The sequence below is a fragment of the Peromyscus leucopus genome, chromosome 8a (assembly GCF_004664715.2).
Source record: "Peromyscus leucopus breed LL Stock chromosome 8a, UCI_PerLeu_2.1, whole genome shotgun sequence".
In the NCBI taxonomy this organism is placed as follows: Eukaryota; Metazoa; Chordata; class Mammalia; order Rodentia; family Cricetidae; genus Peromyscus; species Peromyscus leucopus.
The window spans coordinates 5,147,973-5,164,326 of NC_051085.1; the positions used below are offsets into that span (position 1 = coordinate 5,147,973).

The 16,354-nt window shown below is 46.3% G+C and overlaps 1 protein-coding gene across 2 annotated transcripts in view; it reads right to left on the bottom strand.

Annotated features, from left to right (window-relative positions):
* The window catches only part of Rtn4ip1 (reticulon 4 interacting protein 1), a 44,650-nt gene that overhangs the window by 9,980 nt on the left and 18,316 nt on the right, over positions 1-16,354 (bottom strand). For both annotated transcript variants that reach the window (XM_028894911.2, XM_028894912.2), the window contains exons 6-8: positions 11,918-12,054; positions 4,425-4,608; positions 1,199-1,291 (exon numbers count right to left, since the gene is read on the bottom strand). In XM_028894911.2, the coding sequence (XP_028750744.1) occupies positions 1,199-1,291; positions 4,425-4,608; positions 11,918-12,054 (414 nt within the window). The remainder of the gene's footprint in view (positions 1-1,198; positions 1,292-4,424; positions 4,609-11,917; positions 12,055-16,354) is intronic.

Here is a 16,354-nt window from a genome sequence, read left to right on the forward strand (position 1 = left end):
TGTTTAAAAAACAGCCACTGAGGATCTGGGGTTGAGGGGAGGTAATGGGGGGGGGGGGGGGTGGAAGGTGGGGAAGCTGCAGACAGGATGTATTATTGAAGAGAATTTAAAAAGAAAGCCACTAAAGGTAATCTGGGGAGGCTTTCACCCACTAGGAGCCCTGAAAAGCCATTTAGTACCCTAAAGGGAGAACCCAAACTCTCGGCAACGTTCATTTTCTATGAAGTACCCTACAGGCCAGGCACCAGCAGTCAGAGAACAGCAACCGGTCATCTCTGCTCAAGCCCCTGTCAATTCTCACCGTACCTGACCCTTCTGAGAGATACCTGTGTTTTGGCACACGCTAACCTTGGACTAACCCTGAGGAACCGGAGATCCAGTTACCTGGAGAGGGCTCACTTCCTGGCAACCTCACCATCAGAGAGAGGAAGTGCCAAGAGTTTTAGTGAGAAATGGCAAGCACCTTCTCCCCCTTGGGCAGAGTTCCATCTCTCAAGCTCAGCTCCCAGTTCTGCTACTCACTAACCTCGTGCCTTTAGAAATATCATACAATGCCCATCCCCGGCTTCTCCCTTGATCTATAAACCAAGAGGGTAGTGTGTTACAGCTCTGAAGGGAAAGGTATCCTGGCACTCAGGAGCCAAGAAGTACCACAAAGTCACACTGCACAACAAACCTCACACAGAAACTTGTTGGGAGAGTCACAAGAGGGTGGCTGCCTCTGCTCGGGAGAAGCCACAGAGAACTGGATGGGAGGCGGGCTTTCTATAGGGTTTCTTGTGTGTAGGCTTTCCAGGGTGGCCTGGGATTGGTGGCAATCTGTGGTCTGGTCTTGGGCTTTTTTCTGTAGGGCAGAGCTTGGCCACCTGCATCTCCAGAGCTGGAAATGCTAGACTAGTCTGGCAGGGGAGAGTGAGCCTGACCACTGAACACCTCGAGGAGCTTACAGGTAGACTGAACAGGGTGAGTTATTGTGTAGACTGGGCAGCCTCTCCATGAACAGAATGGCAGCAAAAAGAAAACCACAGCACCCTCCTCTCACCCCACCCCTCCCCATACCCCACCCTCCTCATACCCCACCCTCCTCATACCCCACCCCTCCTGCTGGAGTGTTCCCAGGGATGAGGACTGCTGGACAGTCTATAAGAAGAATGTCAACACTACAGTTACCAGGAAAAGGGATTCTGGGTGGACCTACCTTTCCCGAATCCACCAGTTCTGCAATTTCATCTAGATATGGACCACTGGCCATGAAGAAGGCCCAGCGGTAATGGACTCCTTGCCAGAAATGCTAAAAGGAAGAAAATAGTCATGGTAAGTGTACAGAAAGGAAGATCTGATTAACTCAGCTAACTAAAGGCATTTTCTGTACGACCAAGACAATGAACCCATTTCCCATATCATGTTACACATGGTGTGTGCTCAGGACCTCAACATGGTAACAGATGGAGGGCAGATACCGCATAGAGCTTAAGGAATAAGCAAACGAACTAGGCCTGTCCACATCAGCTCAGGCGTCTCCATGCATTATTGACACAGGAAAGCGTTCCTTAAATGACAGTCTGAATGTCTCGTGTCCTGCTTACCCACAAGGAGTTAGGGCTAGACCTCCAGGCATCCCCACTGAAGTCTGCAGGAGCCCCAAGGCACCAAAACTACATTTAAAAGTGTTTTAGGAGTAAGAGTCACTAAAGCATGCTTAGACAAGACTCAATCCTATTTCTGACTCTGACAGGAATGAAGAAGCTTCAAAGAAAGGATATAAAGTTGCTTTTATGTCATGGCTGGGTCTAATCAGATGGCCTGACTACCTCTGTAGTTACTGTGAATGTCAGGCCATCTGATCTTGGTAGAACAAAACCTCTCACCTCAAGGATGAGCACAAATCTTACACCTAAAGGATTCCTTCCACTCCACTTCTGCACCCACGTACAACTGTTATCTCTTTCGCCTCTGAGCAGGTCCTCATCGTGTGGCCCAGGCTGCGCTCAACAGTCGTGTCTTTATGAGAGGTGAGTAGGACATTATCAAAACAGCAGTAAGCCAAGCTCCAAGACATCTTAAGCTGGCCCGAGTCCTCAGAGATGGCTAAGGACACTAGGACCATGCTGCTGTCCTGCCTGCTCCTACACACAACTGCAAAGTGAGGGCAGAATGTTCACTGAGGCCAGTCTTGGCTTGACAATCCCTGATTGTCATGGACCTGCAGGGCTGGGAGTCTGATCATAGTGTTCTAGAGCAAAGCTTCTTAAACTGTGGGTCATGACCACATATGGAGTCATACAACTGAATAAAAAATCTCACAGTAAAAGGCTCTGTACAACTTATGTGGCCAGACACTGGTGCACTGAGATGTCCCCAGCACAGGGCCCACCTGGTTTACTGTGACAAGCACAGGAGACAGGTTCAACTGGTTCTCCTACGGTCTGCTGTCACTTCCGGGACCACAGTAAAAGCATTCCGGTAACTGTTTGGGGTATGAAACGGGAACTAAAATGGTCGCGACTGCCACATCTAAAGTCCCTCACAACACATTCTCTGGGAAGTGAACCACTTGATCCCTAACAGCAGACAAAGAACAGTCCTGATTCCTTCCTCTGCCAACAACTACCCTGTGGTTTCCTTAAGCTGCTTCTGGACACTGTCTGAGTGAAATAAAGACAGGCAGAAGTACGGCGCACTTGGCTCCCCTCTGCACCCACATCTGTCAGGTTAACTGTGCTGTGCTTCCTCGTAGCTCTTCACCTTTAGCAAGGTGAGTCCTTGCTTTTAGGAAAGCAAGTCTTCCCATCCTAATGGTGCCCAAGTTCATTTCCAGCAGAAAGAAGCACTTAAGGGGGCTGGAGATGGTTCGGCAGTTAAGAGCATGTGATGTTCTTTGCAGAGGACCTGGGTTTGAGTCCCAGCACCTACATGGCAGCTCACTACTGTCCTCAACTCCAGTTCCAAGGGATCCAGCACTCTCTTCTGGTCTCTGATGGCACTAGGCACACACACAGTACACATCCACACATGCACGTAATGCATACATACACATAAGGTAAAAATCATGGATTTCTTTAAAAAGCAGCAGATAAAGACTGAACACAGCGGCACACACCTGTAATCCAAGCTCTCAGGAGGTAGAAGCAGGAGGAACACACGGTTCAGGTAAGCCTGGTCTACATACTGATGCCCTGTCTCAAAACAAAACAGAACAGAAAACATCCCAAGGGCCAGGGTGTGACTCAGTGGCACTTCTTACTCAACATGCCTGAGGCCAAGTTCAGTCCCTAGCTCCTCATTCAAAACCATGCATAAAAAAGAAAAGAAACAAAATGATGGAGGAAGGGGAGGGAAGGGAAGAAAGCTAAGGACAGTCAGCAGCCCGAGGGTGGCCAGAGCCCGGAGGTCCACCCAGGGAGCGAGCTGTTACCCTGAGGGCCTTTCTACTGCCTTCTCCTTGAATCTCAAGTATTAAGTCTAGTTAAGAAAACAACATTTATTTTCTTCTATCTCTTATACCATTTCACCTCCAATTCAATACCCCAGGATTCCCCTAATTTATAACCTGAAGTTTTATCAGCCTCTGTCCCCCTGTGGTGACAAGAGGTGATGACGTTAAGTAGAGGACAGACATGTAAGCCCCGCCACAGTCCTGTAACTGAGGTGACAAGCACTGATTCCCGAGGCCCACCACTCCCTGCCGACATGCAGCTTGGGCACTAGAGCACTGCACAGACCCAGAAGCCGTGGCTATCAATACGGTCACCTGACGAATCATGTCCCAGTAGCTGGTCTTCACAGTTCACTGGGGACAGGAAACGCTGGGACAGTGTGACATAATCCCAGCAACGGCATAACGGCTCCATTAGCATCCACAGCCTCTCAGTAAAAGTACAATTTCCTTAAGGTTTCTGAACCCCACAGACCTCTAAGGGTGAGAAAGCCTCGGCCTGGGAACCACGGGATATCTACTTTTGCATGAGCAGAGAGAGCAGCAGGAAACTGCCTTACTAATGTCTCTACCTTACCTACAAGAGACTGTCTTAGGACTGGTGAGAAAGAAGCCATCAGGTAGAGGCAGGAAGGAGAGAGAAGGCGTATCAGATGAGAAGAGAAGCAGTAACAGCTAGTCCCCAGGCTGGCGTTAATGAGAGCCTTAATGGCCTAGGCCTTGGGCCACACTCTCCGTGGATTAGCGAATTTACGGCAATGCGGTAAATTACAGATTCGCAACCTTACCTCATGGCGAAGACACTGGGCTTGGAAACAGTAAGTAACGTGCACAGGGTCATGCGGCTACCGCACCGAGGTCAGAATTGAAACCCTCCTATGTGAGGCTAGAGACCACGCTGGCAGTCACTGTGGGAAGCTGGCTCCAAGAGAAGAGGAAGTGACCAAGGGGCAAACTCACTCCCACCAATCACGATTTGCCTCCCTACCTTCAATGTCTTGGTCCCCATGGTGACGCCTGTCTGCAACATGCCATCAGCAATGCCCAGCTGGTCCATATTCAGGAGGAAAGGAGTCACCAGCGTCACATAGGTGGCTCCTGACCACTTCTTGAGAAAGTTTAGAGCCCATGTTTCAGTCGATCCACCCACATTATCAAGGATGAAGTCAAACCTGGAGGGAAAGAATCAAGTGAAGACATCCGGCCAGTCTCTACACTGGTGCAGATCCCCGTCACTTTGTTGCCAGCTGGCTCCAAGGTGTATTCAGTACCAGCTCACACACCCTGTGCCACTGCACCATCCAACAGATACCGGTTGAGACCGGAGAAGGCACTTCACCCACATTTCTACCTTTCCCCCAATGTTAAAATTTCTTGTTGTAAGTTTTCTTATACCTTAAGAAAGACTTAAGCAAGTGGTTCTGAATCAGGGGTGATTTGAAGAGAACAGAGTCTCACAGCAAAAAGTATCCAGCTTAAAACATAAGTCACTGAAGAACTAAAGGCTGTCTAGGTTGAGGAACCCTGACGTCAGCTTTGAAGGCTACAAAACTGTCCTTTCAATATCATCAATGTATTTTTCAGTATATATGACTGCTTGAAAGAAAAGTATACAAAGTGTTTGCCTGTAAGAATGACTTGCTTTTATCCCCTCTACAGTCAAAAATGCATCCTCTTCTGCTTCCAGAATGTTCTTTTTGTGTGTTTTATGTATAGCACCAGGATAATGCATGAAAAAAAAAATCAACACCCTCCCCTTAGCCTTCAGTGCCACTCTGGCATGCCCCATCCCCAAAACTGTCTAATAGAATCCACAGAACTGACAGATATTCAACTCTCTAAACTAACCTAATACTGCTACAATCACTATACTGCACTCAAAGGGGATAGAAACCCATGAAAGCTTTTCATTACTTTCAAAAACAAAGTTCTATTAGAAAATGCATGTTTATAAATTAAGTAAATCAATTGGTGAATTCCTCTTGGGTTAAGTTTCCCCCTTCCAAATTCATCTGGAAGGAGTCAAAACATCAAAGTCTCTAAGATAGCTTTGGCCAGCTTCAAGGATACTGAGTCTTTCATGGGATTAAACTAAAGAAAGACAAAAATTAAAGGCTATGAAAGGCAGGAGAGTGAACTTCCTAGGGGGATCATGCTTCTCATTAGCCAAGTTTCTACTGTAGTCCTAATGCATCAGTAACAAATATGAGGCTATTTAATTTGTGGGAAACTTAAAACTGCTATTATAGACTGGGCACCATGTGAGAAGAAGTCTGGAGACAAGCTGTAGGCTGAATTATCCCAGGAATGATTAATGACCTTGAGCTAACAAAATACCCAACGCCCCTGCCTCTGCTTTCTCAACCATGATATGATTGGATTGGAAAGAGATTTAACTCTTTCCTGCAGTAAAATTTCTAAGATTCAAACATCAAGAAAGTTGCTATCTGGAAGAAGTCACAAATTTATAGGCAGATTCAGAGTTCACCCTCTGGGCAAAGGTTATAATTATAACGACCAACTTCAGCTAAACTGTTTGAGGTAGTTTGAATAAGAATGGCCCCCAGAGACTCACATATTTGAATGTTTGGTTCCTAGTTGGTGGAACTGTTTGGAATGATTGGGGGATGTGGCTTTGTTAGAGGAGGTGTGTCCCTGGGATAGGCTTTAAGGTTCCCAGAGCCCATGCCATTCCCAGTTAATAGACACAACCTCTCCTTCCTCTCTCTCTCTCTCTCTCTCTCTCTCTCTCTCTCTCTCTCTCTCTCTCTCTCTCTCTCTCCATGTCATCTCTCAGCCACTGCCCCAGTGCCACACCTACCCGCCTGCTGCCATGTTTCCCACCAGGATGGTTATGAACTCACCCTCTGAAACTGTAAGCAAGCCCTCAATTAAATGCTTTCTTTCATAAGTTGCCTTGCTCATGGTGTCTCTTCAGAGCAATAGAAAAGCAAGACACTGTTGAAGGAAGAGGAAGAGAGTGGAAGGAGAGGACAGAGGGAGAGAGGGAGAGAAGGAAAGCCCCCTACTGGAAGAGTACAATTCAAGAAGGCAAGAGCATTTGCCAGAGAAGCTGAGGGGACAGTCACACTGACATGAGAAGACAGACTGAGTGTCCTTCAGCCTTCCAGCTGCCAGGTTCTCCTCTGTAAACAAATGACAAACATGTCTACTACTGAAGGTCAATAGAGGAGAATGGGCTGGTGTTGGCCTTTCTGTAAGTCCAGCAAGTGGCCAGGCCCCGCCCCTGAGGACCTCCAACCACCAGGCCTTGCCTACAGGACACTCTAACAGACACAATGGCTGGATTCAGCCCCTCCAGATGCAGGTGGCCAAGCTCTGCCGTATAAAGTAAAAAGCTCAGGACTTGAAATTCTACCAATCCCCATCCTGGAAAGCTCCCCCACAACCTCCAAGAAACCCTATATAAACCCTGTCTTCTGTTCCGTTCCCTGCTGCTGCTTGCCTGAGCAGAAGCAGCCACCCTCCTGGGTTTTCCCTCCCAATAAATCTCTTACGTGAGGTTTGTTGTGTGGTGTATTTGTGGTACTCCTTGGCTCCCGACTGCCAGGATAACTTTCCCCTCAGAGTGTAACACCTCCGGGGGAAGCCTTTCCCTCAGAGTGTAACACTTTGTGTCATGCTGCTCTTCCCAACAGCAGAAAATGTGAGGTCAACTCAAACTACCACTATTCAGAAGGCAGATCTTGGAGACCTGCCATGTCTTCACCTTCCAGCACCCTACAAAAGCATAGACCTTGACACTCAGATACTTAGCCCCAAATTCTCAATCACATCAAATATGTTCTTGACACAGGAGATTTACATGTGTTTTTATATCAAATGAGAACAATTGTTCTTCTGGATTCCCCCTATAATTAAACCAGGAGCTTGAGAGTTGGTCTGTCGGTTAAGAGTGCTTGCTAGCTTACAGCTAGACAAGAAAACATGAATCCCAGATTCAGGGAGAGATCCTGCCTCAAAGGAACAGATGGAGAGTGATAGAGGGAACTATATGGAGAGTGAGAGAGGGAACTATATGATACCCTCTTCTGGCCTCCACTTACGTACGCATGTGAACCCATGAGTGTCTGTGCATGTGCACGAACACAGAACACACACACACACACACACACACACACACACACAATCAAATACTATTGCATTGGGTGGAGACATACAGCCAGGAACAAGACCAGCTGAAGCCTCTGACTTTTAATATCTCATCCTCGACCACCCCCTCCCAGTCAACTGTTCTCCTTTCCCTGCTCCAGTGTTCCATATAGCACTGTGCTGGACAGACACAGCTGGAGTCATCAGAGAGAAGGGAGCCTCGGTTGAGAAAATGCTTCCGTAAGATCCAGCTGTAGTGTGGTGATATTTTAATTGTGCTGAAATATGATTTTATTTGTATGTTAATAAATAAAGTTTGCCTGGAGATCAGAGGTCATTAGTGGAGAGCCAGGAACAGAAGTCAGGTGGCGGTAGCCCACGCCCTTAATCCGATCACATGGCAGGCAGAGTCTCTGTGTGGTCAAGGACACAGCCAAGTGTGGTGACCCTTGAGTCTTTAATCCCAGTACCAACCATAGAGACCAGGAGGTCTGCATAGACAGGCAGTGACAAGGAAGTCATGTGGCTGGGCTTAGAGCCAATGAGAAGGCAGAACAGAAAAACAATAAAACCCAAACACAGGAAGAAGGTCTCTCTCAGGGGAAGGATGGCAGCAAGTGGTAAGCTAAAGGGAGTCGTGGCTCTTGCTCTGATCTCTTAGGCTTTAACTCTGTGTTTCTTATTTAATAAGACCGTTTAGAAATGTGTCTACACTGTAGGGCATCTTCTTAATTAGTGACTGATGTGGAAGGAGCTAGCCCACTGCTGGCTGGGGCCACCCCTGGTCTGGTGGTCCTGGGTTCTATAAAAAACGAGGCTGAGCAAGCCACGAAGATAAGCCAGTAAGCTGTAGTAGAATATTTTAAGGTGTGTTACTTTTGTTTATGTTGCATTTGTTTAACTCTGTGAAGCTGTGTTACTGTGCCTGTCTAGAACACCTGATGGTCTAATAAAGGTCAGTGGCAAAAAAAAAAAAAAAAAAAAGACTAGCAGCCAGAGGAGGAGGACTCCAGGGGTCAGCCACTCAGCTACACAGCAAACCATGGAGTAAGAATAAGATTACTCCATTACCAGAAAAGCCCAGAGGCAAAAGGTAGATGGGATAAGTTAAGGAAAGCTGTCTAGAAACTAAGCCAATATGTAAGAATAAATCTGTGTGGGATTTATTTGGGAGTGGTGGGTCCCCCAAAGGAGCTAAAAAAACAAACAACAACAGTAGCAGCACCCTCCATGACCTCTGCTTCAGCTCCTGCCCTGTCTGAGTTCTTGTCCTGACTTAATTTCATGATGAACAGTGATGTGGAAATACAAGCCAAATATACCCTTCTCTCCCCAAGTTGCTTTTAATTATGGTGTTTCATTACAATAACAGTAACCCTACTAAGGCAGAAATTAGTACCAGGGAGTGGGGTGTTGCTGTGACAGACCTGACCATATTGTTTTGGGGAGGATTGAAGAAGAACTTGGGAAATTTGAGTGAGAAAAGCCATTGAGAGCCTGGTAAGCTGTTACATGGGATCTTAGAAGCAAAGAATTTTGAGAGCAATGAAGACCATGGGGCCCTGGCTTGTGAAGTTCTAGAGGGAAGTTTGAGAGTCCCTTAAAAACTATCAAGGCCGTTCGCCATTTTGAATTGAGAACCCGTGGTTCTGGTTAGCTGAAGCTGAAGAGTCAGCTGTGACTAACAAGAGACCAGAACCATTAAAGTAAAACCTTTTTGTTGGTGGGACAATTGATGCTGGTCAGCTGGAGCTAAGAAATTAGAGGTGATTAAGAAGCGACCAGCATCATTGGGGTGAACTCTTCTGGGAAGTGTTTCCTGCGAGTCCGTGCACAGAAGCTGTGTTCCAGAGGTGGCCAAGCTTGGTAATGTGTAAGAGTCACCCAAGTGGCACTGGTTTTGAAAGCAGGAAGGGGTCACAGAGAGCAGCTGATGCTTAACATGTTCAGAGGCCATTGGTGAAGACGCAGCCTCAATGGCAGCTGAAGGCCCAAGACTGAAGAAGTCTTGGCACCAGGAAGAGAGGCTGTGAGAGGCTATTGGTGCAAGTGTAGCCCATTTGCAGCAGCAGACCCAGCATTTTGGAGATGCCAGTACATGGGATGACCACCAAGAAGAGCGCAGTGCTGGAGCGGAGCCTGTTCCAGCTTAGAAGACAGGAGTGTGTGCTGCAGAGGGTGGAGCCAGGGAAGTGACCCAAGTCCCCTAAAGGAGCCCAGAAGGACGGGAGTGAACCCAGATATTGAACAATAAGTTATTTACACTGCTGGAGTTTGGTTTTGCTTTGTTCAGACTGTGACTGTGCTCTGGTTCTCCCTCTGGAAGTAAGAAAATATGCTTCATTTATTTTTTATTTTAAGCCCACAGTAGAGAGACTTTAAACTTGAGAGAGATTTTGAACTTTTACAGACTATAGATTTAAAAAAGACTAGATTATTTTTAAAGAGACAACTTCTGAAATGCTTGAATTTGTAAGGCCATGGGACTTTTTAATGAAGTTTGTAAAGTGTTTTATATTGTGATATCTTTATTAATGTGTGATCTTGGGTGTTGGAATTCCTGGCCACTCCCACAGCTACATGACCACACATGCACTGTCCAGTAGCCAAGCAAGAGGCTTAGTTATCCCAGGAACTTATGCACTATGTAATCCATGTGCTGCATGGTCACGTAATTTGCATGCAGCGTCATCATGAAATCTATGCGCATACATGGCATAGCTATAGCTATGTAAGCCCATATGCGCAAGTGCGGGGGAATCCATAAAAAAACAGGTCACAGACTCCTCCCCCTCTTCTTCTTCCTCTCTCTCCCTGCACCATTTCTCATAGGCCCAAGCACTCCCCCCATTCTCTTTCCTTTAATAAACTCTTTTTTTTTTTTGGTTTTTCGAGACAGGGTTTCTCTGTGTAGCTTTGAGCCTGTCCTGAAACTCACTTGGTAGCCCAGGCTGGCCTTGAACTCACAGAGATCCACCTGGCTCTGCCTCCCGAGTGCTGGGATTAAAGGTATGTGCCACCACCGCCCGGCTAATAAACTCTTATAGTGGGTTTTGTTGTGCCCCGTGGCTTTTCTCGAAAGGTAAACAGCGTCGCATAATGACTAACATTGGGGTAAACAAGAAAGGAAAGGTTGTGTCTTAACAGTGATGTGTTTGTGTGTCGAGCTGACAAGGGGTCAGCTGTGCTGGCTAGTTTATGTTAACTTGACACAAGCTAGAGTAATCAGAGAGGAGGGAGGCTTAGCAGAGGAAACACCTAGAAGATCTGGCTGTAGGCATTTCTTAATTACTGACTGATGGGGAGGGCCCAGTCCATTGTGAGTGGCGCCATCCCTGGACTGGTGGTCCTGGGTTCAGTGAGAAAGCAGGGTGAGCAAGCCATGGGGAGTAAGCCAATAAGTAGCACCCCTCCACGGCCTCTGCCTCCAGGTTCCTGCCCTGTTTGAGTTCCTGTCCTGACTTCCTTTGATGAAGAACAGTAACATGGTAGCATAAGCCAAATAAACCCTTTCCTCCCCAAGTTGTTTTGGTCAGGTGTTTCGTCCCAGCAGTAGCAATCCTGACTAGGACAAGCACTAGGCAGTAGTCCTTGGAATACCATGGAATGTGAGATCTACAAAGGAGGAAATGTGTCTGGTTCAGCAGCGTCCGGTGTCTACAACAGTGCCTGATGAGAGTTGAAGCGCCATAAAGGGCAGAACACACAGGCTTCGGCTGGCTGCTCCTGGGAGCGCTGCAGACAGAGCCCTGTACTTTCAGCCATCAATGTTACACAGCTCCGCGGTGTGGCCAAGAAGAACTGGCTTCTGAACACGGATTTTTAAAAAGAAAAATTGTCGCCAAATACTTGTGCGCTGCACTTTCAGCTCCGCTTTTGCCTCAGCCAATGAAGATCAAATTAACAGACAGGTCACAGGCAAGAGCAACGGGGCTTGAGGGAATCCCCCAGTCAGTCCCATCTGGTACTGCAGGCCAAGCCACAGGCCGGCTTTCAGGCATTCTGTACACTCCACACTGATCCCTGCCAGCATATACTCTTACAACACTGTGTTTTCTTATGCCTTTATTGAACCCAAACACTGAAATGTGTGTAGGGTAATCATGTGGTTTCATGCCCTCCTCTCTAGTCTTCCTGTGATGATGCCACAGAAGGAATACACTTCCCAGTCTTGTTGTCTTAAAATCATCGGACCATATAAAAAATAACTTCCAAAGTACATACCATGTGGAAATGAATCCAAATGACCAGAAATGTTTTAGTCTTTTAGAAGATTCCAGCGAGACCGTGAAGCCCCCAAACCACCTCAGATCTGCACACTCAACTGTCCTTTGCCCCCCACAACAGGAGCATTGTTCTACCACTTACAGTTTGAAGGACTTCAACTGCTCTTCCACACTGCCCAACGTGTAATCAATGACTTCATCTGCTCCAAGCTTCCTCACGAGCTCACTGGCATCTTGAGAGCAAACTGCTGTCACGTGCGCACCCCACGCTTTCATTATCTGCCAAGGGGAGGGAGAGAGGAGGAGGAGACAGTGAAGAAATGCACTTTTTTAAAAAGAAAAGTTGGTGCCAGGTGTACACCTATCAGAGTAATCTCTAGAGAACTTTCAAGTCCTCTTCTTAACAAGAACTGTAGAAGGCTACCTATCAGACCTGGTTAAAATGTAACACTTGTTTGCCAAGAAAATCCACTAGATCTCATCTCCCAGAGGCAAGACCACCTTTCTGTAAGTCTACGCAGTGCCCCACCAGGACCAGAAAATCCAGGAGAGTCACAGCTCAAATTTCACACCTTTAATGACAAAGGGCAAACAGCAGAGAAGAGGAAACAAACTCTCGAGTCCTCAGGCAGTGAACTATGACAAAGCACCCAGAACATAAAAAGCAACACCTCTTCCTTTGCATCTCCAGAATCTCTTGAATCAGGCATCGCATCCAAGTTCCTGGGGTGATAGGGAGATCGGCGGAGTGCCTGCCAGGCAAGCTCGAGAACCCAACTTCAGATCCCAGCAGCATGTGCATAAAGTCCCAGCACTGGGGAGGCAGAGATAGGAGAGTCCCTGGAGTTTTTAGGCAGCTAGCCTAGACAAATCAGTGAGCTCCAGCTTCAAGTGACAGGCCTTGTCTCAAAACCAAGATGGAGGGTGATGGAAGGAGCAGTGTCGATCTCTGGCCTCCATGGGTGCGCGTACACACACACACACACACACACACACACACACACACACACACACACACACACACACACTCTGAGCACATATAGAAACATACAGGGAGCAGCTCTTAGATACAAGGTTATTAAGACAATAAATATGGACATTTGAGTTTTAGAACATGAACTGGGTCCTCTCCTTTAGAGTAAGAAGGCCTAGATAAATGGTCTCTTGGTTTTAAAACACAATTTTAAACATTTAAAATTAGACTTAATAAAAGTCCATAATTCTAATGTTACTCAGGTTTAGCATCTGAAATCCCCCTCCAAACCTGATATACTTCTTCTAAAATGTCAACTTCACAGAATTAGAAGGGGACCATTTCCAGTTTAGTATCAAGCAAGATACTTCAAATTTATCAAGAAGTTTGTATTGCTATAGACCAAACCAAGCATGGTGACACACACACATGTAATCCCAGCACTCTGGGCCATAGAGCCAAAGGGTCAGGAACTCAAGGTCACTTTCAGCCATACAGTGTTCAAGGTCAGTCTATGATGCACGGGACCCTATCTCAAAACAAAAACAAAAATATTTCCCAAGGACTCATATAACCTGAAAATCTGAGGAAATTGAACCACTGAGGAAGGATAATGTAGTTTATTAGGTTTGTGGCCACAGACAGGGACTCTGGAGTAACGGAAGATACTGATCTCCACAGCAAGTCCTGAGTCAAAGTCACAGGGTGGAATCTAAAATGACCATCTTTTCCCCAAAATATATCAAAACATTGTTGAGGAAAGGAAATGGTGTGCTAACAACCTGCATCTTTACATGCTTTTCTTTAGAGATTTATATTTGTTTTATGTATATGAGTGTCTGCTCCGTGTGTGTGACCACAAGCATGCCTGGTCCCCACAGAGGCCAGATGGGGACACTGGACCACAAGACAGTTGCGAGCTGCCATGAAGGTGCAGGGAACCAAACCTGTCTCTTTAGAGTAACCAGTGCTCCTGACCACTGAGCCACCCCTACAGCTCCTGACCACTGAGCTACCCCTCCTGCTCCTAAGTCCTCAGGAAGAATCTATCATGTGACAAACACTTCATCTATTTTCCTCTTAATGTCTAGCTTTTCCTGACCCACTTAGAACTGTCTAGTTATCTTTGACTATGACTAAAAAGTTTAGTGAAGAAGTTTTCACGTAAAATAAAGTACAAGTACAGGAAACACCTAGAGGGCAGAACCACTCAGATAAAGAAACAATACCTGTAACCATTCAGAGGTTTTTCTTTTTGTCCTGTCTCAACACAAGCCCCTCTCTCAACCACCTCCTCCTCAAGTTACCATTATCTTGATTTTTACAGTCATCAATTCCTGACATTAAAAAAACTGTCATCCAAATATGCATTCCTCAGGCACTATTATTTTGGTTGTGCTCATTTTTTAAATGGAGGGGAGGATCTTCTAAATCACAGGCTGCTGTTCTATCCCTCTGCTCTCCTACCATTTATCTGTGGCAGAACCCAGGCCACACGACCTGCAGACTTGCCCCTAGTTGGGAACTTGTCTGCCCAGGGCCACTTCTGCACAATCCTGTGTAGGAGATGGCTGTCAGGCCGGGTCAGGCTGAGTTTCAGTCTCTTTAGAAAACCATCGAGAGCGTCTCCCAAACTAGAGGATACCAGCTGTCAATGCTCAGGACTTAGGCCTGGCCACTGGTGGCTGCAAAGTAGTAATGTTCCAGTTCTACTGCTTTTCATTCAGTAGTCATAATTAATGAATATCTCCCTTCAAATACTAGATGGTTTGTTCAGTCAGACAGTTCATTATAAAATGGTAGGACAGCGGATCTCTGAGGTTCAGGCCAGCCTGGTCTACAGAGCGAGATTCAGGACAGCAGGGCTACACAGAGAAACCCTGTCTCGAAAAACAGATAAAATAAAAATAAAAAACTGGCAGGACAAAAGCTGGGGCTACACATACATGACAGATCACTCCCCTAACAAGCACAAGGTGGGGGGCAATGCAGGAATATTTAATTATTTCCCTTTATCAATGTATAATACAATAACTTGTTCCTCATAACCTTCCAAAAGTAATCATTTTTCAAAAAACCAAGAAACTCATGGATTTAAATGTTTATATGGATTCAACCTACTACCATCATTACAGAAAACTACTGCAGTTTCTCTAAGATGGCTCCCGACTCCAACACTGACCTAAAGGTTTGACGTACCCCTGCCATTGTGAAACTAGGTATGCTCACACTGTGAACACGCTCACACTGTGAACCCTGTAACTGCCCGTTTCTCTACAGGATTTGCATTCTTTCGGTGAGATGCGATACAGCAAGAGACGGTTTACACATTCATACACTCCTGAGCTCTCACTGATAACCACTACTCCACTGGGAGAGCCAGGGCTGAGCACTAAGAGCCCTGGAGGCGTAGGCTGGCATGTAAGAGGCTGAGTTCAACCCCTGTACCATCTCTAAAATATTTAACAATTAGAATACGACTCATGCCTGTGATGTTCACTCCGTGAGAATTTGTTAAACCACACATTTATGTCACATGTACTTTTTTGAGTTCTATATCACAACAGAAAGTTTTAAAATATTTTTAAGATGTATGTACACGTGTGTCTGTGTGAGTGTATGCTACGTGTGCAGATGTGGAGGGAGGCCAGCTACTTCTCGCACTCTTACTCATAACTACAATTTCAATGAGTGACTATCATTCACAACTAAACCCAGGAGCACTAGGGGTGTAGCTTGGTGGTATAGAGAATCAGGGACTAAAACCTCCAAATGATAAGTTAAACCTTGGCTTCTAGTAGGCAGATCGTCTCGGGTATGCAGCAGCAGCAGCAGCAGCAGAAGCGACTATCAGTTTGATTCTCTGCCCCCTTGCCAGCGTGTTTTTATTTCATTTAATTATGACATCCTTAGGCATGGCATGGTGTCTTGTTGTGGTTCAGACTTCTGTTTCCCTAAGGAAGAGTGATGTTCAGCGTCTTCCCATGAACTTATATATGATCTTTCAAAAACAGCATATTTTGAGTTTTTCCCGTGTTTTTTATTGGTGTATACTGATTGTACAAAATAATGTTTCATTGTGTTTCCTTAATTCAGGATCTCATTATATACACTTGGTTGACCTCAAACTAAAGAACCTCCTGCCTCAGCCTTCCAAGGGCCAGGGTCGCAAAGCTTTGCCACCATGCTTGGCATCTTTCTGCTTTGAAAATGATGTTGTCTTTCTGTTGTGTAGGTATGACTTCTTTATGTAGCATGGAGATCAGACCCTTATCAAATTAACAACTTATAAATACTCCCCCGTGGTGTGATGGTTAATACTGACTGCCAATCTGCAGGATCTAGACTCCCCCAGGAGACAAGCCTGGGAGCACCGCCGTGAGGGACGATCTAGGTTAGCTGAGGTGGAGAGACCCACCTTAATGTGGTGGTGCTGGTTCCCGGGCCAGGGTCCCAGACTGTGTCAAAAGGAGGAAGCCAGGTGAGCACCAGCACTCATGAAACTGCTTAATGACTGCAAGTCCCCCAGATCCTGCTGCCCCAAGTGACCAGCTGTCCCCAGATCCTGCTGCCCCAAGTGACCAGCTGTCCCCAGATCCTGCTGCC